Source organism: Oncorhynchus tshawytscha, linkage group LG10, assembly GCF_018296145.1.
Source record: "Oncorhynchus tshawytscha isolate Ot180627B linkage group LG10, Otsh_v2.0, whole genome shotgun sequence".
NCBI lineage: Eukaryota > Metazoa > Chordata > Actinopteri > Salmoniformes > Salmonidae > Oncorhynchus > Oncorhynchus tshawytscha.
In genome coordinates, this window is record NC_056438.1 from 83480166 (window position 1) to 83505339 (window position 25174).

Here is a 25174-nt window from a genome sequence, read left to right on the forward strand (position 1 = left end):
GTCATCTTTCCATGGTTAAATGTGGTGGTTCACGCTTTCAGTTTTGCGCGAATGCTGCAATCCATCCACAGTTTCTGGTTAGGGTAGATTTTAATAGTCATAGTGGGTACAACATCTAAAATGCACTTCCTTATCAACTCACTCACTGAATTAGTGTATATGTCGATATTATTCTCTGAGGCAACCCGGAAACATTTCCCAGTCCGCGTGATGAAAAAAATCTTGAAGTGTGGATTCCGATTTGTCAGACCAGCTTTGAATGGTTTTGGTAACGGGTACATCCTGTTTGAGTTTCTGCCTATAGGACGGTAGGAGCAAAATGGAGTCGTGGTCAGATTTGCCGAAGGGAAGGTGGGGGAGGGCCTTGTATGCATCACGGAAGTTAGAGTAGCAGTGGTCTAGTGTAATGCCCATGCGAGCTCTGCAATCAATATGCTGATAGAATTTAGGTAGCCTTGTTCTCAAATTTTCTTTGTTAAAAACCCCAGCTACAATAAATGCAGCCTCAGGATATATGGTTTCTATCCCAGTGATTCCCAATCTTTTTTGGTTACTATACCACCAACTGAATTTGGCTCTGCCCGGAGTACCCCCTCGTGCATTTTACCAGTAGGCCTATGGTCTCATGAGTCTTCTCAAGTACCCCCAGGACCCTGGTTGGGAATCACTGATCTGATCACTGACTATTGTTGATTTTGGCCCAATAGGCCTGCTGGCATATGACCTCTTTCAAGGAGCTTTCCATGTTGATATGGTTATTTAGCCTAAAAACCTTTAGGCCTACCTATAAAAAAAGCAACTCATATGGGTAGGACGATCCAGACTACTGCCCAGGAACTTAAACCTGTCTGCTGTCTCTGCCGTTTGTTAGAATGTGTTCCAGAATGTGATTTGGTTCTATAAGATGTTCTGGAGCAGTCAAAGCTGAAGCTGGAGGAGGACCACCCAGAGCAGGAGTCAGAGCTGAAGCTAGAGGAGGACCACCCAGAGCAGGAGTCAGAGCTGAAGCTGGAGGAGGACCACCCAGAGCAGGAGTCAGAGCTGATGCTGGAAGAGCTGAAGCTGGAAGCTGGAAGGACCACCCAGAGGAGGAGTCAGAGCTGAAGCTGGAAGAGGACCACCCAGAGGAGGAGTCAGAGCTGAAGCTGGAGGAGGACCATCCAGAGCAGGAGTCAGAGGATCAGTAGGATGGTCAGTTTTACAAGGGTATGTTTGGCAGCATGAGTGAAGGATGCTTTGTTGCGAAATAGGAAGCCAATTCTAGATTTAACTTTGGATTGGAGATGTTTGATGTGAGTCTGGAAGGAGAGTTTACAGATGGGGTATATTGTGTAGGCTGAAGAGGTCTTCTTCACCTTGCTGTCTGTGTGAAGGGACCATTTCAGGTTGTCAATGATGTGCACCCCGAGGAACTTCAAGCTTTTGACCCTCCACTGCGGCCCTATCGATGTTGATGTGGGCGTACTCTCACTGCTGTCTCCTGTAGTCCATGATCAGCTCCTTCGTTTTGTTGACATTGAGGGAGAGGTTATTTTCCTGACACCACTGGAACACCTACGTGAGAATGCTATTAATTGACTACAGCTCAACACAATAGTGCCCTCAAAGCTCATCACTAAGCTAAGGACCCTGGGACTGAACACCTCCCTCTGCAACTGGATCCTAGACTTCCTGACTGGCCGTCCCCAGGTGGTAAGGGTAGGTAACAACACATCTGCTGTGCTGATCCTCAACACGGGGCCCCTCAGGGGTGCGTGCTCAGTCCCCTCCTGTACTCCCTGTTCACCCATGACTGTATGGCCAGGCACAACTCCAACACCATCATTAAGTTTGCCGAAGACTCAACAGTGGTAGGCCTGATCACCGACAAAGATGAGACAGCCTGTAGGGAGGAGGTCACTGCCAGGATAACAACCTCTCCCTCAACGTGATGAAGACAAAGGAGATGATTGTGGACTACAGGAAAAGGAGGACTAGGATCCAGTTGCAGAGGGAGGTGTTCAGTCCCAGGGTCCTTAGCTTAGTGATGAACTTTGAGGGCACTATTCTCATCGACGGGGCTGTAGTGAAGCAGGTTGAGAGCTTAAAGTTCCTTGGATTTGTCATGACTGTCCTTTGAGGATCACAATGGGTCAGATCAGCTTGGCAATGGCTGACAATAACCAGACCCTCTCCCACCCGAAAAGGGGGGAGGAGGAGGAAACTGTGGGGGTTTTGACACCGCCATACCCGGTCGTAAATTAAGCAGGAGATGACTCTCTCTACCCTCCAGTATTAGCTAAAGGAATTTCCCTTTGTCTCCAGACTTTTACTTGCCCAAAATTCTAACGTCCAAACATGGATAATGGAACAATAATACTAACATAAAGAATGTGGGGAACTATGGAAAACAAATGTAATACTGGTTTTCATTTTGTGATGTTATTTGAAACTGTAACTTGGAAAGGATACCCCTTTTATCTGTCAAGATGTTATCCATAATGTTGTACATATAAAATGACAAATGATGTAAGTGTTTTTGTTAAGATATGAATGTGATTTTCGGAGTCATAGAAATTCTAATCATATCCTTTGCACATTAAGTAGCCACTCCCCGAGTGAGGTCAAAAGAGCGTGTCAGACTAACATAGCCGCCCCCTTTGGCCAGAGTGCATAAAAAGCCTTGGTAACGAAATTAACTTGAGACCAGAAAAGTATAGAGTGGTAGCTTCCTGTTGGAAATGGTTGAAACTTTGAACCTCAACACGAGATGAAGAAATGAACTCACCTTCCTTGAGACCAGAGAGACGAAGAGCTGCAGCTCATGTCTATCGTGGTCCGAATCCTGAATACTAACACGAGGAAGAAGAGGCGATCAACTCCCCCTCTCAGTCAATCACTGGTACAGCTGATTAGCTGTCTTATGTCAGATATCGAGAAAAGCTCATCGAAGTGAGACAATCCTACTATACTCATCAATGGGAATCGTCCGCATGGCTGGTTATCTTCCAGAGTGAACAACAGTAGAAGACGGGAAAGGGATAAAAGGGGAACATTATATAACTATTCTCTTATAAACCATATACTTATATGGTTTATGGGAGAATAGTTATATAATGTGTCCCTTTTTCTCACCCTCCTCCATCTATTTTGTTACATGCTGTCATATCTTGTCAGTCCACTAGGGACTTTTGTCTCTTTGTAAGTGTGTGAATATTCGGTATTATTATTTAGTTAACTAGTAGATAAATGATTAAACCAATTTGTGTAGTACTGAATAATGAGCCAGGCTGGGGGGTTTTCAGATCCAAGAAGGTTATGACTGTTCAGAATGACGATATGATAAGAGGGAATGATTAATAAGATGACTGTTTATCGATTAAATAGATATAGACCTTATAGCGTTTAATTCTGGAGATAGTAACTTGTTAACAACTTCTTCCGTGGTACCCCAAATCCTAATGAGTTAAATCCTACATGATTAATTTAATCTGGTAACAATTAAACCTAGTTAGTGGATTAAATAAATAACAGCCATCAGATTAATGAAAGTAAAGTCACAACAGTATCCACATCACCAACAAACTATCATGGACCAAATACACCAAGACAGTCGTGAAGAGGGCACGACAAAGCCTATTCAGGAGACTGAAAAGATTGGACCTGGGTCCTCATCCTCAAAAGGTTCTACAGCTGCACCATCGAGAGCGACTGGTTGCATCACTGCTTGGTATGGCAAGTGCTCGGTCTCCGACCTCAAGGCACTACAGAGGGTAGTGCGTACAGCCCAGTACATCACTGAGGCCAAGCTTCCTGCCATCCAGGACTTCTATACCAGGAAGTGTCAGAGGAAGGCCCTAAAAATTGTCAATGATTCCAGCCACCCTAGTCATAGACTGTTCTCTCTGCTACTGCACGACAAGCGGTACCGGAGTGCCAGGTCTAGGTCCAAACCCCCAAGCCATAAGACTCCTGAACAGCTAATCAAATGGATACCTAGACTATTTGCATTGCCCCCCCCTGTTTATTATCTATGCATAGTGACTAACTCTACCTACATTTTGGGTTAATGTTTTTGTGTAAGGGTTGAAAGTGTGGCGAGTCAGTATGTATTACCTCAATTACCTCGACTAACCTGTGCCCAAAGCACATTGACTCTGTACCGGTATATAGCCTCACTACTGTTATTTTACTGCAGCTCTTTCATGATTTGTTTTTTACATTTTTTACTTATTTTTTTTACTTAACGCATGTTTTTCTTAAAACGGCATTTTTGATTAAGGATTTGTAAGTCAGCATTTCACTGTAAGGTCTACCTACACCTGTTGTATTCCGCGCATCAGACAAATCCAATTTGATTCGAAGATCAGTCAGTCGTTTTGATGCTCTCGAACACGGCCTGTGACTAGCTATTCTCCAAACCAAGTTACGCTAGTTGAACAACTTATCTGTAGCAGGGAACAGCGCAGCGGCAGAAAAAAAAATGTTACGCTCGTTCGTTACCTGACTGGCGAGGTTGAGTTTACAGAGACAACAGCCACAGGAGAGGGAGAGAGAGGAGGAACATGGAATGAAGAAAATTACATTAAACAAAAAACACAATGAGATTGGAATTACCGTGTCTTAAACCAACCGGAGAAGGTACACGCGTTCCCTCCCTTCGTTCAATGTGTGTTTGTTTTTGACCAATAGGTTAGTGAAAAATGAATTGAAAGAAATGTGCATCAAATCTCGACAGTAACAGTTACGGATTAAGGAGTTGCCCTGTTTTTTTTGTTGTCGTATTATATTTATTATTCGGGAAATGTCAACAAACGGATTGTTTTTTGTTCATTTGTAAACGTATAGCTATAACGTTATCAACTCTACTTTTGTATTTACAACTTGTAATGTTTTTTTAAACCAACGACAATAATATCGTAGTGAAGTTCCATCGCTAGGCCATAGCAACAAATCAACTGCCAGTTAGCAACAAATCAACTAACGGTTAGCAACAAATCAACTAACGGTTAGCAAAGCTAGCTAGGTACAGTAACTTCATGTGATACCGTAGGTAGTTAGGCAAATTAGCTGGTTATCAAAGCTAGCTAAATGTACATATTACAATAGGTGCATTTTGATTGCTTATCTAACGCACCAGATATCACCTGGCATTAACCACGTTAGGTAATTGGTTGAGGTAAAAGCCTACAGCTAGCCGACGCCGGTGAATCTGCCTGCTCTAGCTAACGTTAGCTAGGCGACTAGCTGCGACACCAGTTAGCGTGCTATCCAAAACCGCAACTAAATATGTTAGTTAGCCATCTCGCTAACTTGTGTTCGCTTTATAATGCAAATGTTATATTTTATAATCGATTGTCAAATACGACGACAACGCCAGGAAGACAACTAGCTAATGTTAGCTAGCATATCGATGTGTAGCAAGCTAGGACAACAGGTAAATGTTTCAGGCCTAGCTAACTAATCCCCCGTGATTAATGTGTTCAAGCTGTGTAAAAACATCAACGTCACGTACAATGTAAAAAATGATTAACGTCAACTAGTTAGAGTTTTACCTACATTGGTTCGTCGACCAACCTAAACAGATACACACACATCACACAAAACCCTGTTCACACTAACTAGGCTAACAGTCAGCTACCTATCCAGGCAGCCTATAACTAGTTAGCGAGCTTGGGCCTAACTCGATTAGCTAACCAAATATTTTTACAGTAGCTCAGGCGTAAGTTTTCCAGATACCTGGCTAGATCGACTCTACTGAAAATCAAGCCAACCTATCTATCTTTGCATTGATCTTGTCAATGGCTGTATTGCAAGCATAACTTTGCTATATGACTAACTTAACGAGCTAGTAGTACTAGTACGTTGACTTTACATGGCTAGGCACTTGTTTAGTTGCTGTCTGTGTATGTCTGTGGAGTATATTCTTGCTCGCTACGTACTGATGTTCTCCCAGGATCTTTGCCCCTTGCCACTCCATAAACCAAACAAACTCAAAACGAAAGCCTTTTTTTTTTTTTTGCTGTTATCCAACTGGCAGTATCACTTAAGATGAATTACTAAGGAGTCTTATTCCTAAAACCACCCAGCCATCACATTTTGAACGAGACAATGGATTCCCCTGGCTGTGTTTACAAACATATCCTCTTGTTTATTATGAAGTGAGACAACTGTGTCAATTGTAGAAATTCATCACAACACAAGCTACCACTAAACAGTATTTGAAATGTGTCATCAGCACAGCAGCGAAACTGTAAAAGCTAGAGATTAAGTAACCACAGAGTAAGGCCTACCCGGCTGGATGTGGATGTCGATATTTGTGGCTTTGCTGCACACCACAGAAATCAGCTGCACATGTAGGAGGGTCTGAATTTAAGGTCATATTGTGTGGTGTTGTGATGATAGTCTCAGTCATAACTGATCAGATGCATATGTCAGGAGCAAGAGGTTACGTGGTATTCCTCACAAATGGCACCCTTTTGACCACAGCCCAAGGGCACTATATAGGGAAAAGGGAGCCATTTGGGACGCTTCAATGGATAGAGACCTTGTTGTTCCGCCTGTCTCTCTGGGGCTGTGAAACTGGTTCGTTGAGAATAACAGACATCCCATAAAAACATGGCAGTTCCTGTTCATGACTGACAGTCTCTCTGCTGTGCTAGTTATCAAGACAGACTAGCCTGGTTGACAGTCTCTCTTTTGTGCTAGTTATCAAGAAAGACTAGTCTGGTTCACAGTCTCTGCTGTGCTAGTTATCAAGAAAGACTAGCCTGGTTGACAGTCTCTCTTCTGTGCTAGTTATCAAGACAGACTAGCCTGGTTGACAGTCTCTCTGCTGTGCTAGTTATGAAGACAGACCAGTCTGGTTCACAGTCTCTCTGCTGTGCTAGTTATTTAGACAGACTGGCCTGTTTGACAGTCTCTCTTCTGTGCTAGTTATGAAGACAGACCAGTCTGTTCACAGTCTCTCTGCTGTGCTAGTTATTTAGACAGACTGGCCTGTTTGACAGTCTCTCTTCTGTGCTAGTTATGAAGACAGACTGATAGTTTAGCCTGGTCCCAGATCTTCGTATTATTATTTTTAATCCACGATAGGAGTTGGCTGCTATACAATACAAACAGATCTGAGAACAGGCTAGGTTACTAGTGATAGATTGGGTGATAGGTATGGGGCTAATGGATGCCATGGGGCCTTGCTGGTCTCTTTCTGTAACCTGACCCCCAATGGAAGCCGGAGAGGTATAGGCTGGTCTCTCTGTAACCTGACCCAAATGGAAGCCAGAGAGGTATAGGCTGGTCTCTCTGTAACCTGACCCCAATGGAAGCCAGAGAGGTATAGGCTGGTCTCTGTGTAACCTGACCCCCAATGGAAGCCGGAGAGGTATAGGTTGGTCTCTGTGTAACCTGACCCCAATGGAAGCCAGAGAGGTATAGGCTGGTCTCTGTGTAACCTGACCCCCAATGGAAGCCGGAGAGGTATTGGCTGGTCTCTGTGTAACCTGACCCCCAATGGAAGCCGGAGAGGTATAGGTTGGTCTCTGTGTAACCTGACCCACACCTGAAGCCTGAGAAGTATAGGCTGGTCTCTCTGTAACCTGACCCCAATGGAAGCCAGAGAGGTATAGGCTGGTCTCTGTGTAACCTGACCCCCAATGGAAGCCGGAGAGGTATTGGCTGGTCTCTGTGTAACCTGACCCCCAATGGAAGCCGGAGAGGTATAGGTTGGTCTCTGTGTAACCTGACCCACACCTGAAGCCTGAGAAGTATAGGCTGGTCTCTCTGTAACCTGACCTCCAATGGAAGCCGGAGAGGTATAGGCTGGTCTCTCTGTAACCTGACCCACACCTGAAGCCTGAGAAGTATAGGCTGGTCTCTGTGTAACCTGACCTCCAATGGAAGCCAGAGAGGTATAGGCTGGTCTCTCTGTAACCTGACCCACACCTGAAGCCTGAGAAGTATAGGCTGGTCTCTGTGTAACCTGACCTCCAATGGAAGCCAGAGAGGTATAGGTTGGTCTCTGTGTAACTTGACCCCACCTGAAGCCAGAGAGGAAAAAGCTGGTCTCTGTGTAACTTGACCCCACCTGAAGCCTGAGAGGTATAGGCCTATACATCACCAGCAACAAACAATACCCCCTGTGTGTGTGTGTGTGTGTGTGTGTACAAAACATTAGCAACACTTTCCTAATATTTAGTTGCACCCCCTTTTGCCCTCAGAACAGCCTCAATGAATCTGTGCATGGACTCTGCAAGGTGTCCACAGGGATGCTGGCCCATGTTGACTTCAATGCTTCCCACAGTTGTGTCAAGTTGGCTGGATGACCTTTGGGTTGCGCTGCTTTATCTTGGCCAGGTCGCAGTTGTAAATGAGAACTTGTTCTCAACTGGCCTACCTGGTTAAATAAAGTTGGGGAAAAAATAACTAAATATCATTCGCCTGGTTCGTCTGTCATGGAAAGAGCAGGTGTTCCTAATGTTTTGTAGACTACAACCCACACAGTAAAATACAGTAGGGGGATGTTCCACAGCCTACACATTTTCTTTCTTGCTTAAGATTCCTACTAGGTCTAGCTACAGCATGTTGTTGATGGATTCCTGCTAGGTCTAGCTACAGCATGTTGTTGATGGATTCCTGCTAGGTCTAGCTACAGCATGTTGTTGATGGATTACTGCTAGGGCTAGCTATAGCATGATGTTGATAGATTCCTACTAGGTCTAGCTATAGCATGATGTTGATGGATTCCTGCTAGGTCTAGCTACAGCATGATGTTGATGGATTACTGCTAGGTCTAGCTACAGCATGTTGTTGATGGATTCCTGCTAGGTCTAGCTACAGCATGTTGTTGATGGATTCCTGCTAGGGCTAGCTACAGCATGTTGTTGATGGATTCCTGCTAGGTCTAGCTACAGCATGTTGTTGATGGATTCCTGCTAGGGCTAGCTATAGCATGATGTTGATGGATTCCTGCTAGGTCTAGCTATAGCATGTTGTTGATGGATTCCTGCTAGGTCTAGCTATAGCATGATGTTGATGGATTCCTGCTAGGTCTAGCTATAGCATGATGTTGATGGATTCCTGCTAGGTCTAGCTATAGCATGATGTTGATGGATTCCTGCTAGGTCTAGCTATAGCATGATGTTGATGGATTCCTGCTAGGTCTAGCTATAGCATGATGTTGATGGATTCCTGCTAGGTCTAGCTATAGCATGATGTTGATGGATTCCTGCTAGGTCTAGCTATAGCATGATGTTGATGGATTCCTGCTAGGTCTAGCTATAGTATGATGTTGATGGATTCCTGCTAGGTAAAGCTATAGCATGATGTTGATGGATTCCTGCTAGGTCTAGCTATAGTATGATGTTGATGGATTCCTGCTAGGTCTAGCTATAGCATGATGTTGATGGATTCCTGCTAGGTCTAGCTATAGCATGATGTTGATGGATTCCTGCTAGGTCTAGCTATAGCATGATGTTGATGGATTCCTGCTAGGTCTAGCTATAGCATGTTGTTGATGGGATTTTTAAAAATGGTATACCACTTTTCCAGGCATTTTAAAGATCTGTTAATCTGTAAAATTTGTGTGGGACTATCTGGACCAAATGAACCTATTGCCTACCAAAAGGCTCTTTATAAGACAGAGAGATGGAGTCTAATCTTAGATGAAATGTCTGTGACACTTCAACCAGAGACAAAACCCCTCTAGATTGCTGACCTGCATAGATGTCTAATAATACCAGGCCTGTTGAGATCAGCATACTCCTGTCTGCTGCGTGTTCAACCCAAATATCTCTACTGTGTGTTTGTACACGCACTGCAAGTCATCCTTGGGCCATATTACCATGGTAGGTTACCATGTATCATATAGTTTGAAACCACTTTCTCTTTGGCTTATCTTACTTTATTTTGTCAGTGTAAAGACAGCCTAAGTCATGTTATGTCCACACTGTGTCCCAACTGGCAACCAATTATCTATTACAGCCATTCTCTCCACATTGTGTCCCAACTGGCAACCTAGTATCTATTACAGCCATTCTGTCCACACTGTGTCCAAACTGGCAACCTATTTCCCGTAGTGCACTACTTTTGACCAGGGCCAACGTGAAGTGTGTCAGCTCCATTCATTAGGCTGCACTTCTATCTGCAACAAGCCCAGGTAAATATCACCTCTCTGAGCAGTGGACAGCCCAGTTAAATATCACCTCTCTGAGCAGTGGACAGCCCAGTTAAATATCACCTCTCTGAGCAGTGGACAGCCCAGTTAAATATCACCTCTCTGAGCAGTGGACAGCCCAGTTAAATATCACCTCTCTGAGCAGTGGACAGCCCAGTTAAATATCACCTCTCTGAGCAGTGGACAGCCCAGTTAAATATCACCTCTCTGAGCAGTGGACAGCCCAGTTAAATATCACCTCTCTGAGCAGTGGACAGCCCAGTTAAATATCACCTCTCTGAGCAGTGGACAGCCCAGTTAAATATCACCTCTCTGAGCAGTGGACAGCCCAGTTAAATATCACCTCTCTGAGCAGTGGACAGCCCAGTTAAAAAATATATTTTTTGACTCATCAAGCTACATACAATACCCGATAGTGACAAAGCAAAAATAGGTTTTTAGAAATGTTTGTACGTTTATAAAAAATACAAAACTGAAATATCACATTTACATAAGTATTCAGACCCTTTAATCAGTACTTTGTTGACGCACCTTTGTCAGTGATTACAGCCTCAAGTCTTCTTGGGTATGACTCTACAATCTTGACACCTGTATTTGGGGAGTTTCTCCCATTCTTCTCTGCAGATCCTCTCAATCTCTGTCAGGTTGGATGGGGAACGTTGCTATTTTCAGGTCTCTCCAGTTCCGGACTCTGGTTGGGCCTCTTAAGGACATGCAGAGTCCCGAAGCCACTCTTGTGTTGTCCGGCGTGTCCTGGAGCAGGTTTTCAAAAGGATCTCTGTACTTTGCTCCGTTCATCTTTACCTTGGTCTTGACTAGTCTCCCAGTTCCTGCCGCTGAACAACATCCCCACAGCATGATGCTGCCACCACCGTCTTCACCTTAGGGATGTTGCCAGGTTTCCTTCAGATGTGCAGCTTGGCATTCAGGCCAAAGAGTTCAATCTTGGTTTCATCAAACCAGAGAACCTTGTTCCTCATGGTCCGAGAGTCCTTTAGGTGCCTTTTGGCAAACTCCAAGCGGGCTGTCATGTGCCGTTTACTGAGGATTGGCTTCCGTCTGGCCACTCTACCATAAAGGCCTGATTTAGTGGAGTGCTGCAGAGATGGTTGTCCTTCTGGAAGGTTCTCCCATCTCCATAGAGGAGCTCTGTCAGAGTCCCCAACAGGTTCTTGGTCATCTTCCTAACCAAGGACCGTCTCCCCCGATTGCTCAGTTTGGCCCGGCGGCTAGCTCTAGGAAGAATCTAGGTGGTTCCAAATTTCTTTAATTTATGAATGATGGAGCCACTGTGTTCTTGAGGACTTTCAATGCTGCAGACATGTTTATTCTACCCTTCCTTAGATCTGTGTCTCGACACAATCCTGTCTCTGAGCTCTACGGACAATTTCATGGCTTGGTTTTTGCTCTGACATGCACTGTCAACTGTGGGACCATTATATAGACAGTTGTGTGCCTTTCCAAATCATGTCCAATCAATTGAATTTACCACAGGTGGACTCCAAGTTGTAGAAACATCTCAGGGATGATCAATGGAAATGGGATGCACCTGAGCTGAATTTTGTGCTGTATACAACCAAACAATTGACTAGTCAAGTAAATGGGGTCAGCTCTGTGTTCGTATATAAATCAAATGGATTCATAACAATCTTCTTACATTAGCTGATGTCACAAAGTGCTGTACAAAAACCCAGCATAATCCCCAAACAGCAAGCAATGCAGGTGTAGAAGCATGGTAGCTAGGAAGGCCAGAACCTAGGAAGAAACCTAGAGAGGATCCAGGCTATGAGGGGTGGTTTGTCCTCTTCTGGCTGTGCCGGGTGGAGATTATAACAGAACATGACCAAGATGTTCAAATGTTCATAGATGACCAGCAGGGTCAAATAATATTAATCACAGTGGTTGTCGAGGGTGCAACACGTCAGCACCTCGGTAGTAAATGGCAGTTGGCTTTTCATAGCCGATCATTGCGAGTCTCTCTACCTCTCCTGCTGTCCCTGGAGAGTTGAAAACAGCAGGTCTGGGACAGGTAGCACGTCCGGTGAACAGCACAGGGTTCCATAGCCTGATGATTTTATTTCGCGACATCAAGTAGTGTCTTATAAGTGGGCTTGGGCGTTATTAAGATCGTCATTAAGATTGTCACCCTCATACCGACCTTGTGCCATACCTGGATATTCGGTAATACCAGCACTGAACACAAGGGGCGCTGTTTTCAAACCTCACTGATACTCTATAATCCGAAGGTTAGCAATGCTAACAAGTACATGTAAAATCCATTAGAATATGCTTACTAAATGCTAACAAGTTCATTGCGAACATTTTGTACAGTTTCTGACCTAAACTATACAAGTAACTCAAAAAAGGCTACACAGTTTGCTGTACTCACAAAACAAATCTCAGCTAGGAGGGGATTTCTCTGCTGTTACCAAGCGAATGCTTGATTTTGGTAGACCCTAACCACATAATTAGATAGCTAACCAGCTACTAAATTAGCAAACCAAAAGCACAACTGCAGAGCATTTAGCATATTTTAGACAGTTAACTTAATAGTTATAAGATATCTAGCTGGCAAAGATTTAGTTGTGAATTCCATACTGTAACTAGGTCACCTGGCGCGTGTTGAACAACTCCGGTCTCTGGTCGTTGTGTGTTTTTATAAACAAACACCACGTGACTGGGAACTACTGTAAGCTACATAATAATGTTCTTTATCCCCTAACCAGGGACATCACTAGACATTCAGAACATCCGGGTCTCCGCCCTGAAGACTCCGGAGGGGGTGGGATTTGATTCCTGCGTGGCCCCGCACTCTTGGCCTCGCATGCTAGCAGTGAACATTTTGCAAAAACATAACGCGATGTTGCATGTCTCACTGCTTTGTTCCATGCGCTGTGCTCTCCTGACACCTAATAATGAACACTTCTTAATATTGACCATAGCTAGCTGGCGAATTGTAGCTGTATTTGCATTGACATGAATTCAAAATGCCTCAAAACACCACATGGTATCAATAACATGCAGAAATAAGCCACTGTGACAAATAAAGTTTGATTTGAAAACCAATGGAACAGGCTACTTGTTTCAAATGATAAATCATAATATATTGGTCACCTAAACATACTTAACAGATGTTATTGTGGGTGTAGGGAAATGCTTGTGTTCCTATCTCCAACAGTGCAGTAATATCTAACAATACACAAGGGGCTCCAGAGTGGCGCAGCGGTCTCAGGCACTGCATCTCAGTGCTAGAGGCGTCACTACAGACCCTGGTTCGATTCCAGGCTGTATCACAACCGGCTGTGATTGGGAGTCCCATAGAGCGGCGCCCAATTGGTCCAGCGTCGTCTGGGTTTGGCCGGGGTAGACCGCCATTGTAAATACGAATTTGTTCTTAACTGACTTGCTTTGTTAAATAAAGGTTGACTAAATAAATAACAATACACACATCTCAAATTAAAAGAATAAAATTAAGAAATGTATGAATATTAGGACGAGCAATGTCGGGATGTCATTGACTACAATACAGTTGAATACAGTATAGACATATGAAATGAATAAAATAGTATGTAAACATTAAAGTGATTCCATGTCTATATATATAGGGCAGCAGCCTCTAAGGTGCAGGGTTGAGTAACCAGGTGAGTGATTCCATGGATATAGGGCAGCAGCCTCTTAAGGTACAGGGTTGAGTAACCAGGTGAGTGATTCCATGTCTATGGATATAGGGCAGCAGCCTCTTAAGGTACAGGGTTGAGTAACCAGGTGAGTGATTCCATGTCTATGGATATAGGGCAGCAGCCTCTTAAGGTACAGGGTTGAGTAACCAGGTGAGTGATTCCATGGATATAGGGCAGCAGCCTCTAAGGTGCAGGGTTGAGTAACCAGGTGAGTGATTCCATGTCTATGGATATAGGGCAGCAGCCTCTAAGGTGCAGGGTTGAGTAATCAGGTGGTTACTTTTAACAGCCTGATGGCCTTTAGATAGAAGCTGTTTTTCAGTCTCTCGGTCCCAGCTTTGATCATGTCCTTGATGATCTTTATAGATGGAAGTCTATTTATTAAATAATTGCTTCCAATGATATGGTCAGATTTTTGCCTAGGCTACTTTGAAGCAAGGTTAAACATGCCTCATAATATGTAGTGAAACGTCCTTGATGTCTTTATTCCCCCAGTAAGACAAGTGTCCTTAATGTCTTTATTCCCCCAGTAAGACAAGTGTCCTTGATGTCTTTTATTCCCCCAGTAAGACAAGTGTCCTTGATGTCTTTATTGTACAGACACTCTTTTGGCGACTCCTCAGAGTTGTCGTTCTGTCTGTCCACAACAGCTGACATGAGAGTGGGAGGTCTGTTCCTCTAAGCAGAGAGCTGGGCTGGAGAGGGAGGGGTGATAGGACAGACAGAGGCAGAGAGCGCTATAGAGAGACAGCTTGGCCGGGAAAAGAGAGAGCGCGAGAGAGAGGGGTGATAGGACAGAGTGGCAACGAGCACTAGAGCGAGAGCTTGGCTGGGGAAGCGAGAGAGCGAGGGGGGGTGATAGGACAGAGCGGCAAAGAGCACAAGAGGGAAAGCTTGGCTGGGGAAAGAGAGAGAGAGGGGTGTATTTTTAGAGCTGGTACTCAAACACTAGATAACACTTCCTGCCTGCAGTTGTAGGATGAAACGGGCTCTGGTTTCTGGACCTGACCAGTAGCTGTACTGTGGGATGAGACGGGCTCTGGTTTCTGGACCTGACCAGTAGCTGTACTGTAGGATGAGACGGGCTCTGGTTTCTGGACCTGACCAGTAGCTGTACTGCAGGATGAGACGGGCTCTGGTTTCTGGACCTGACCAGTAGCTGTACTGTAGGATGAGAGGGGCTCTGGTTTCTGGACCTGACCAGTAGCTGTACTGTGGGATGAGAGGGGCTCTGGTTTCTGGACCTGACCAGTAGCTGTACTGTAGGATGAGAGGGGCTCTGGTTTCTGGACCTGACCAGTAGCTGTACTGCAGGATGAGACGGGCTCTGGTTTCTGGACCTGACCAGTAGCTGTACTGTAGGATGAGAGGGGCTCTGGTTTCTGGACCTGACCAGTAGCTGTACTGTAGGATGAGAGGGGCTCTGGTTTCTAACTCCGTCAGTCAGACGCTGAGCAGGCAGCTGCAGTAAATGACATACAGCTTTCAACACGACTTCCATTCTACTTTCTGTCCTGGATAATTCCCCTCTCCCCCTCCACCTTTTAGTTCTGTTTGACGATCAGAGGAAAAATGGATGTCTACCTACAAAGATACCGCCCAGAGCACTATGCAACATTTCTAAATGCACATACAACTGTATATTGTAACACATAGTAGCTGACTAATGTCAGAGACAATTCTGCACATTCTAATACTTTGTTTTAGTTTGTCATGTCCTTGACCTTATTTAATTAAAATGGTTAACACTAAAATGATGGTCTAATTTTGTTATTACAAACCTGCAATGAAAAGTTATTATGATTGGGTTTCCAGATATGTCCTGCTGTGCTATCTAGGTGGTGTTTTTTTCACAACACAGTTAAGCCAAAACCACGGCCTGTTATTCAGAGGGGCCATTTCACCCTTAGGCAATAGGGGGCAGTTTGGGATGTAGGCAATAGCAGGAAGCTTGGCCCCAGTGAAGTACTGGGCCGTACGCACTACCCTCTGTAGCGCCTTGCGGTCAGATGCCGAGCAGTTCCCATACCAGGCGGTGTTGCAACCGGTCAGGATGCTCTCGATGGTGCAGCTGTCAAATTTTTTGAGGATCTGGGGAACCATGCCAAAGCTTTTTAGTTTCCTGGGGTGGGGGAAGGTTTTGTCGTCCCCTCTTCACGACTGACTTGGTGTGTTTGGACCATGAACATATTCTTGGTCGTACTGATGGTGGGTTGACGCTGATCTTGTATTCAGTAGTTCTTCTCGACTGTATGTAATGAAACCTAAGATGACCTGGGGTACTAATGTAAGAAATAACACGTAAAAAAACAAAACACTGCATAGTTTCCTAGGAACGCGAAGCGAGGCGGCCATCTCTGTCGGCGCCGTTGGTGATGTGGACACCAAGGAACTTGAAACTCTCGACCCGGTCCACTACAGCCCCGTTGATTTTAATGGGAGACTGTTCTGCCCACCCTTTCCTGTAGTCCACGATCAGGTCCTTCTGTCTTGCTCACATTGAGGGAGAGGTTGTTGTCCTGGCACCACACGGCCAGTTCTCTGACCTCCCTATAGGCTGTCTCATCGTTGTCGGTGATCAGGCCTACCACTGTTGTGTCGTCAGCAAACTTAATGATGGGGTTGGAGTTGTTTGGTCACGCAGTCGTGGGTGAACAGGGAGTACAGGAGGGGACTAAGTACACACCCCTAAGGGGCCCCAGTGTTGAGGATCAGCATGGCTATTCTGGTTGGGATATGTATGTACGGTCACTGAGGGGACGACGTCGTCGATGCACTTATTGATGAAGCCGATGACCGAGGTGGTGCATTCCTCAATGCCACGGGGTGAATCCCGGAACATATTCCAGTCTGTGCTAGCAAAACAGTCCTGTAGCGTAGCATCCGCGCCATCTGACCACTTTCGTATTGAGCGAGTCACTGGTACTTCCTGCTTTTATTTTTTTCTTGTAAGCAGGAATCAGGAGGACAGAAAAATGGTTGGATTTGCCAAATGGAGGTCGGGGGAGAGCTTTGTGTGCATCTCTGTGTGTGGAGTAAAGGTGGTCTAGGATTTTTTTCCCCCCCTCTGGTTGCACATGTGACATGCTGATAGAAATTAGGTAAAACTGATTTAAGTTTCCCTGCATTAAAGTCCCCGGCCACTAGGGGCGCCACTTCTGGGAGAGCATTTTCTTGTTTGCTTATGGCCTTATACAGCTGGTTGAGTGCGCTCTTAGTGCATTGGTCTGTGTAGATGGCTACAAATAATGTAGATGAGAACTCCCTTGGTAGATCGTGTGGTCTACAGCTTATCATAAGGTACTCTACCTCAGGTGAGCAATACCTTGAGACTTCTTTAATATTAGACATCGCGCACCAGCTGTTATTGACAAAAAGACACGCACTCCCACCCCTCGTCTTACCAGACGTAGCTTTTCTGTTCTGTCGGTGCATTGAAAATTATTTCTCGAGTCAGTTGTTTGAATGGCGTTAGGAGTGTGTTCATGTTTCAAACATGTTCTCAATTGCCGTTGAAATGGCAGCAGTGGTATGAGAACCAGCCCATTCTTGAGCAATACGGCTTTCCTCAGTACGATATCCTCATTGACCCACTGTACTGTCAGACTCCGCATGCTCATGGTGCTATTGAAGCTAATAACAGTGACACCTATAGCAAGTAGCTCGTGGATGTGCATTTCAGCAATACTGTGTAACTCCGGTAGGGCAACATCTGGAAAAATAGTGCCTACTTGGTAGTGTGTACCAGAGCTCGAAGTGCTCGACCAGTCGACGAAAGCCAACATCATCCATGACAGAGAACGGTTGATTGTCAAGGGCAATGAATTCCATTGTCTTGGCATTAATGGATTTAGCCTTTTTGAGTTTCAAATGACTGCTCGACTTGATCTTGTTTCGTTGTTGTAAGTGTGTGTTTAGTTTTTTTCTTCTTTTGCTCTAAGTAGTTGCTGAACGTCTGGGGGTGATGCACTTTCTAATGAGTAGTTAGGTTTGTGGTATTGAAAAATTTCACTTTCTCCCCTCCTCGGGAAATAGTAGCAGCACAAACGGTGCATATGGCCTTCCTTTGAAACGTTAAAATAGATCCACACAGCAGACGTTGTGGGCCAGGTTAGGAATGCTGTGTTGCACGTGGCCTTACCTTTTCATGAAACGTCAAAATCTTCCACGTTAGCAGGTATGCACGGCCAGGTTTGACATTGGTTTTGTACCTAACCTGACATTTCATGGCGTCATCATCTTCCTACATCTTCCTTCCGCCGATTCCGATATGCTTACCAAAATCAAAATTTCTTCGATTCCCCCCCCCAGACCTCAAGTGGTTTAAGCATTGTTTTGGAATAACAACATCGAATTTTGTTGTTTTTCTATAAGAACTGTGATTTTTGAGACCGAAAACTGGGGAAAAAACGGAACCTGGAAAACTAAACGGAGAGCAGGTGAAGAGATGGTACCAGATTAATCAAAAAGAACCTTCTGGTATCGACACAAAGGGACGATCACCTTCTGGTATCGACACAAAGGGACGATCACCTTCTGGTATCGACACAAAGGGACAATCACCTTCTGGTATCGGACACAAAGGGACGATCACCTTCTGGTATCGGACACAAAGGGACGATCACCTTCTGGCATCGGACACAAAGGGACGATCACCTTCTGGTATTTAATTGACACAAATGGATAAAACGTCAAAACAATAAACAGTAGTAAAGAAGCAACCAAACCGCTACAAAAGGCAAAACGCCTGTAAGCCTATACAAATCAAATTCAAATCAAATTTATTTATATAGCCCTTCGTACATCAGCTGATATCTCAAAGTGCTGTACAGAAACCCAGCCTAAAACCCCAAACAGCAAGCAATGCTGGTGTAGAAGGTGTAGAAGCACGGTGGCTAGGAAAAACTCCCTAGAAAGGCCAAAACCTGGGAAGAAACCTAGAGAGGAACCAGGCTATGTGGGGTGGCCAGTCCTCTTCTGGCTGTGCCGGGTGGAGATATAACAGAACATGGCCAAGATGTTCAAATGTTCATAAATGACCAGCATGGTCGTATAATAATAAGGCAGAACAGTTGAAACTGGAGCAGCAGCACGGCCAGGTGGACTGGGGACAGCAAGGAGTCATCATGTCAGGTAGTCCTGGGGCATGGTCCTAGGGCTCAGGTCCTCAGAGAGAGAGAGAAAGAGAGAACGCACACTTAGATTCACACAGGACACCGAATAGGACAGGAGAGGTACTCCAGATATAACAAACTGACCCTAGCCCCCCGACACATTAACTACTGCAGCATAAATACTGGAGGCTGAGACAGGAGGGGTCAGGAGACACTGTGGCCCCATCCGAGGACACCCCCAGACAGGGCCAAACAGGAAGGATATAACCCCACCCACTTTGCCAAAGCACAGCCCCCACACCACTAGAGGGATATCTTCAACCACCAACTTACCATCCTGAGACAAGGCTGAGTATAGCCCACAAAGAACTCCGCCATGGCACAACCCAAGGGGGGGGCGCCATCCCAGACAGGATGACCACATCAGTGAATCAACCCACTCAGGTGACGCACCCCTTCCAGGGACGGCAAGAGAGAGCCCCAGTGACTCAGCCCCTGTAATAGGGTTAGAGGCAGAGAATCCCAGTGGGAAGAGGGGAACCGGCCAGGCAGAGACAGCAAGGGCGGTTCGTTGCTCCAGAGCCTTTCCGTTCACCTTCCCACTCATGGGCCAGACTACACTCAATCATATGACCCACTGAAGAGATGAGTCTTCAGTAAAGACTTAAAGGTTGAGACCGAGTTTGCGTCTCTGACAGGGGTAGGCAGACCGTTCCATAAAAATGGAGCTCTATAGGAGAAAGCCCTGCCTCCAGCTGTTTGCTTAGAAATTCTAGGGACAATTAGGAGGCCTGCGTCTTGTGACCGTAGCGTACGTGTAGGTATGTACGGCAGGACCAAATCAGAGAGATAGGTAGGAGCAAGCCCATGTAATGCTTTGTAGGTTAGCAGTAAAACCTTGAAATCAGCTCTTGCTTTGACAGGAAGCCAGTGTAGAGAGGCTAGCACTGGAGTAATATGATCAAATTTTTTGGTTCTAGTCAGAATTCGAGCAGCCGTATTTAGTACTAACTGAAGTTTATTTAGTGCTTTATCCGGGTAGCCGCATTGCAGTAGAGTAGAGCATTGCAGTAGTCTAACCTAGAAGTGACAAAAGCATGGATTAATTTTTCTGCATCATTTTTGGACAGAAAGTTTATGATTTTTGCAATGTTACGTAGATGGAAAAAAGCTGTCCTTGAAATGGTCTTGATATGTTCTTCAAAAGAGAGACCAGGGTCCAGAGTAACGCCGAGGTCCTTCACAGTTTTATTTGAGACGACTGTACAACCATTAAGATTAATTGTCAGATTCAACAGAAGATCTCTTTGTTTCTTGGGACCTAGAACAAGCATCTCTGTTTTGTCCGAGTTTAAAAGTAGAAAGTTTGCAGCCATCCACTTCCTTATGTCTGAAACGCATGCTTCTAGCAAGGGCAATTTTGGGGCTTCACCATGTTTCATTGAAATGTACAGCTGTGTGTCATCCGCATAGCAGTGAAAGTTAACATTATGTTTTCGAATAACATCCCCAAGAGGTAAAATATATAGTGAAAACAATAGTGGTCCCAAAGGAACCTTGAGGAACACCGAAATTTACAGTTGATTTGTCAGAGGACAAACCATTCACAGAGACAAACTGATATCTTTCCGACAGATAAGATCTAAACCAGGCCAGAACTTGTCCGTGTAGAGCAATTTGGGTTTCCAATCTCTCCAAAAGAATGTGGTGATCAATGGTATCAAAAGCAGCACTAAGGTCTAGGAGCACGAGGACAGATGCAGAGCCTCGGTCCGATGCCATTAAAATGCCATTTACCACCTTCACAAGTGCCGTCTCAGTGCTATGATGGGGTCTAAAGCCAGACTGAAGCATTTCGTATACATTGTTTGTCTTCAGGAAGGCAGTAAGTTGCTGCGCAACAGCCTTTTCTAAATTGTTGAGAGGAATGGAAGATTCGATATAGGCCTATAGTTTTTTATATTTTCTGGGTCAAGGTTTGGCTTTTTCAAGAGAGGCTCTATTACTGCCACTTTTAGTGAGTTTGGTACACATCCGGTGGATATAGAGCCGTTTATTATGTTCAACCTAGGAGGGCCAATCACAGGAAGCAGCTCTTTCAGTAGTTTAGTTGGAATAGGGTCCAGTATGCAGCTTGAAGGTTTAGAGGCCATGATTATTTTCATCATTGTGTCAAGAGATATAGTACTAAAACACTTGAGCGTCTCTCTTGATCCTAGGTCCTGGGAGAGTTGTGCAGACTCAGGACAACTGAGCTTTGAAGGAATACGCAGATTTAAAGAGGATATATACCAGGCAGTTCATACTCTCACCACTGAGAATGAGTTGTAGACTTAAGTAACAAGTTACCTTCACAACAGTCCTCTCGATTGACAAAGAACGGGTATATATACTCACAGCAACCGGCACATTCAATTAGGAGAAACCGGACCAATGCGCACTTTATTGAGTGAAGTAAAAGCAGCCAACAAGTGCTCAGCATATGTGGGACGCCTTCAAGACTGTTGGAAAAGCATTCCAGATGAAGCTGGTTGAGAGTGCCAATAGTGTGCCAAGCTGTCTTCAAGGCAAAGGGTGGCTATTTGAAGAACCTTAAATATAAAATCTATTTTGATTTACCTTTTTTGGGGTTACTACATGATTACATGTGTCGTTTCATAGTTTTGATGCCTTCACTATTTTTCTACAATGTAGAAAATAGTAAAAATAAAGAAAAACCCTTGAATGAGTAGGTGTTCTAAAACGTTTTACCGGCAGTGTAGATACAGGCCTATAGCGACATACAGGCCTAAGCTGCTATAGTGACTGAATAAGCAATCAACTTGCGCGATATAGAGGTAGGTGGGAGGTGCGCACACTCTAGGAACACTGCGCGGCCTCGAAGGATTGTGTGCCCGATACCATGCCCTAGAAACACTGTGGGCCAGACACCACGCTCTAGAAACACGGTGGGCCAGACACCACGCTCTAGAAACACGGTGGGCCAGACACCACGCTCTAGAAACACGGTGGGCCAGACACCACGCTCTAGAAACACGGTGGGCCAGACACCACGCTCTAGAAACACGGTGGGCCAGACACCACGCTCTAGAAATACGGTGCCGCTTTTGAAACACTGTCGCCCTAGAAACACGGTGGGCCAGACACCACGCCCTAGAAACACGGTGGGCCAGACACCACGCTCTAGAAACACGGTGGGCCAGACACCACGCTCTAGAAACACGGTGGGCCAGACACCACGCCCTAGAAACACGGTGGGCCAGACACCACGCTCTAGAAACACGGTGGGCCAGACACCACGCTCTAGAAACACGGTGGGCCAGACACCACGCTCTAGAAACACGGTGGGCCAGACACCACGCCCTAGAAACACGGTGGGCCAGACACCACGCTCTAGAAACACGGTGGGCCAGACACCACGCTCTAGAAACACGGTGGGCCAGACACCACGCTCTAGAAACACGGTGGGCCAGACACCACGCTCTAGAAACACGGTGGGCCAGACACCACGCTCTAGAAACACGGTGGGCCAGACACCACGCCCTAGAAACACGGTGGGCCAGACACCACGCCCTAGAAACACGGTGGGCCAGACACCACGCTCTAGAAACACGGTGGGCCAGACACCACGCTCTAGAAACACGGTGGGCCAGACACCACGCTCTAGAAACACGGTGGGCCAGACACCACGCTCTAGAAACACGGTGGGCCAGACACCACGCTCTAGAAACACGGTGGGCCAGACACCACGCTCTAGAAACACGGTGGGCCAGACACCACGCTCTAGAAACACGGTGGGCCAGACACCACGCTCTAGAAACACGGTGGGCCAGACACCACGCTCTAGAAACACGGTGCCGCTTTTGAAACACTGTCGCCCTAGAAACACGGTGGGCCAGACACCACGCTCTAGAAACACGGTGGGCCAGACACCATGCTCTAGAAACACGGTGCGCCAGACACCACGCTCTAGAAACACGGTGCGCCAGACACCACGCTCTAGAAACACGGTGGGCCAGACACCACGCCCTAGAAACACGGTGGGCCAGACACCACGCCCTAGAAACACGGTGGGCCAGACACCACGCCCTAGAAACACGGTGGGCCAGACACCACGCCCTAGAAACACGGTGGGCCAGACACCACGCCCTAGAAACACGGTGGGCCAGACACCACGCCCTAGAAACACGGTGGGCCAGACACCACGCTCTAGAAACACGGTGGGCCAGACACCACGCTCTAGAAACACGGTGGGCCAGACACCACGCTCTAGAAACACGGTGGGCCAGACACCACGCTCTAGAAACACGGTGCGCCAGACACCACGCTCTAGAAACACGGTGCCGCTTTTGAAACACTGTCGCCCTAGAAACACGGTGGGCCAGACACCACGCTCTAGAAACACGGTGGGCCAGACACCACGCTCTAGAAACACGGTGCGCCAGACACCACGCTCTAGAAACACGGTGGGCCAGACACCACGCCCTAGAAACACGGTGGGCCAGACACCACGCCCTAGAAACACGGTGGGCCAGACACCACGCCCTAGAAACACGGTGGGCCAGACACCACGCTCTAGAAACACGGTGGGCCAGACACCACGCTCTAGAAACACGGTGGGCCAGACACCACGCTCTAGAAACACGGTGCCGCTTTTGAAACACTGTGTCGCCCTAGAAACACGGTGGGCCAGACACCACGCTCTAGAAGCACGGTGGGCCAGACACCACGCTCTAGAAACAGAGTTTGGAGAAATGGAAATGTCTGTACTTGGCGCTTGTGGAAATGGAGAAAGGTGGTTCGATGAGAAAGCAGTGGAAAGCTGGCATCCTCACCGATTGATTTAAACACATTGTTAAATTACAGCATGCTATAGCTACCTAGCTGTTTGTGTGTATATGAGATCCATTTGAATTGCTATGTTGTAGATTAATGGAGTATTCCCTGATTATAACAGTTGACATTCTGTCTCTTCCCCAGGTGTAGCGCTGTTGTGTTAGCCCGTCTGTCCAACCAACCGCTCCACCAGGTGTATCAGACCGCTGGGAATGACTGCACCTTCACAACCTCACCAGGAGTGGGCCCTGGAGGACGACGCCCACATCAATCACACAGCCAGGAGCTAGGAGCACCTTCCTTCCTTTAGCTAGGAGCACCTTCCTTCCTTTAGCTTGGATAGCCTTTCTTAGTTAGCTAGTGTGAGTCCAGTCCTAGGTTTAGATGCAGCTTTGATGCTGGTGGTGATTTAGAGAGAGCGAGACCCACAGAAGAGGATGGCTCATCAGTTCACCTGATCTCTACTCTCACTGTTGCTATCTTGATTAGTAGTTATCAGCCGTAGGCCTCATAAAGAGTATATTCACACTCACACATTCAGTACTAGCCCTACACTGTGTGGTGACTTGGCTCCCTCCACCTCTCCATTCCCCTCCACGCCCCCCTGCCGGTCTGGTGGATGTTTTGGCGGCTCTGAGGACTGCATGGCAGTGGCGTAATCGTGGAGAGGCCAGGGTACCACAAACTTATGGACTTTGACAAGAGAGGAGGAGGAAAGGGGGAGGCAGAGGAAGGGAAGAGGATGTCAAAGACGGGAGGGAGCCGGTCGGGGCATGGCAGTCGCAGCTCGGGGAGCAACTCCGGGGTGCTCATGGTGGGCCCTAACTTTCGGGTCGGGAAGAAGATTGGTTGTGGGAACTTTGGAGAGCTACGCCTGGGGAAGAACCTGTACACTAATGAATATGTGGCTATCAAACTGGTGAGTGGACCTAATGCTATAACATATATGAACATGAGGTTGAACCTTGAGACTGTCCTCTCTGCTACCGCACGGCAAGTGGTCCCGGAGCGCCAAGTCTAGGACCAAGCCATAAGACTCCTAAACATATAAACAAATGGGTACCCAGACTATTTGCATTGCCCCCCACCCCTTATTTTATGCCCAGCTACTCTTTTATTATCTATGCATAGCCACTTTAATAACTCTACCTACATGTACATAATTACCTCGACACCGGTACCCCCCACACATTGACTGTGTATAGCCCTGCTATTGTTATTTACTGCTGCTCTTTAATTATTTGTTATTCTTATCTCTTACTTTTTTTTAGGGATTTTCTTAAAACTGAATTGTTGGTTAAGGGCTTGTAAGTAAGCATTTCACAGTAAGGTCTACACCTGTTGTATTTGGTGCATGTGACAAATAAAATTGGATTTGAAGTAGCTAGCAAGCT

The 25174-nt window shown here is 46.1% G+C and overlaps 2 protein-coding genes across 10 annotated transcripts in view; both read left to right on the forward strand.

Annotated features, from left to right (window-relative positions):
* Nucleotides 1-625: 625 nt before the first annotated feature.
* LOC121847662 (serine/arginine repetitive matrix protein 1-like) lies at nt 626-24090 on the forward strand. Its single transcript, XM_042329612.1, has 4 exons — nt 626-656; nt 905-1093; nt 21759-23628; nt 23925-24090. The coding sequence occupies exons 1-4, from the start codon at nt 626-628 to the stop codon at nt 24088-24090; spliced, it is 2256 nt and encodes a 751-aa protein (XP_042185546.1).
* Nucleotides 4382-25174, forward strand: part of LOC112259686 (casein kinase I) — a 61172-nt gene continuing 40379 nt past the window's right edge. For 2 of the 9 annotated variants that reach the window (XM_042329254.1, XM_042329251.1), the window contains exons 1-2: nt 4383-4620; nt 23925-24699. In XM_042329254.1, the coding sequence (XP_042185188.1) occupies nt 24469-24699 (231 nt within the window). In that variant the 5' untranslated portion in view covers nt 4383-4620; nt 23925-24468. Of the gene's footprint in view, nt 4672-23924; nt 24700-25174 lie in introns of all 9 variants that reach the window. The other 7 variants (XM_042329255.1, XM_042329252.1, XR_006084421.1 and 4 more) reach the window with 7 other exon arrangements.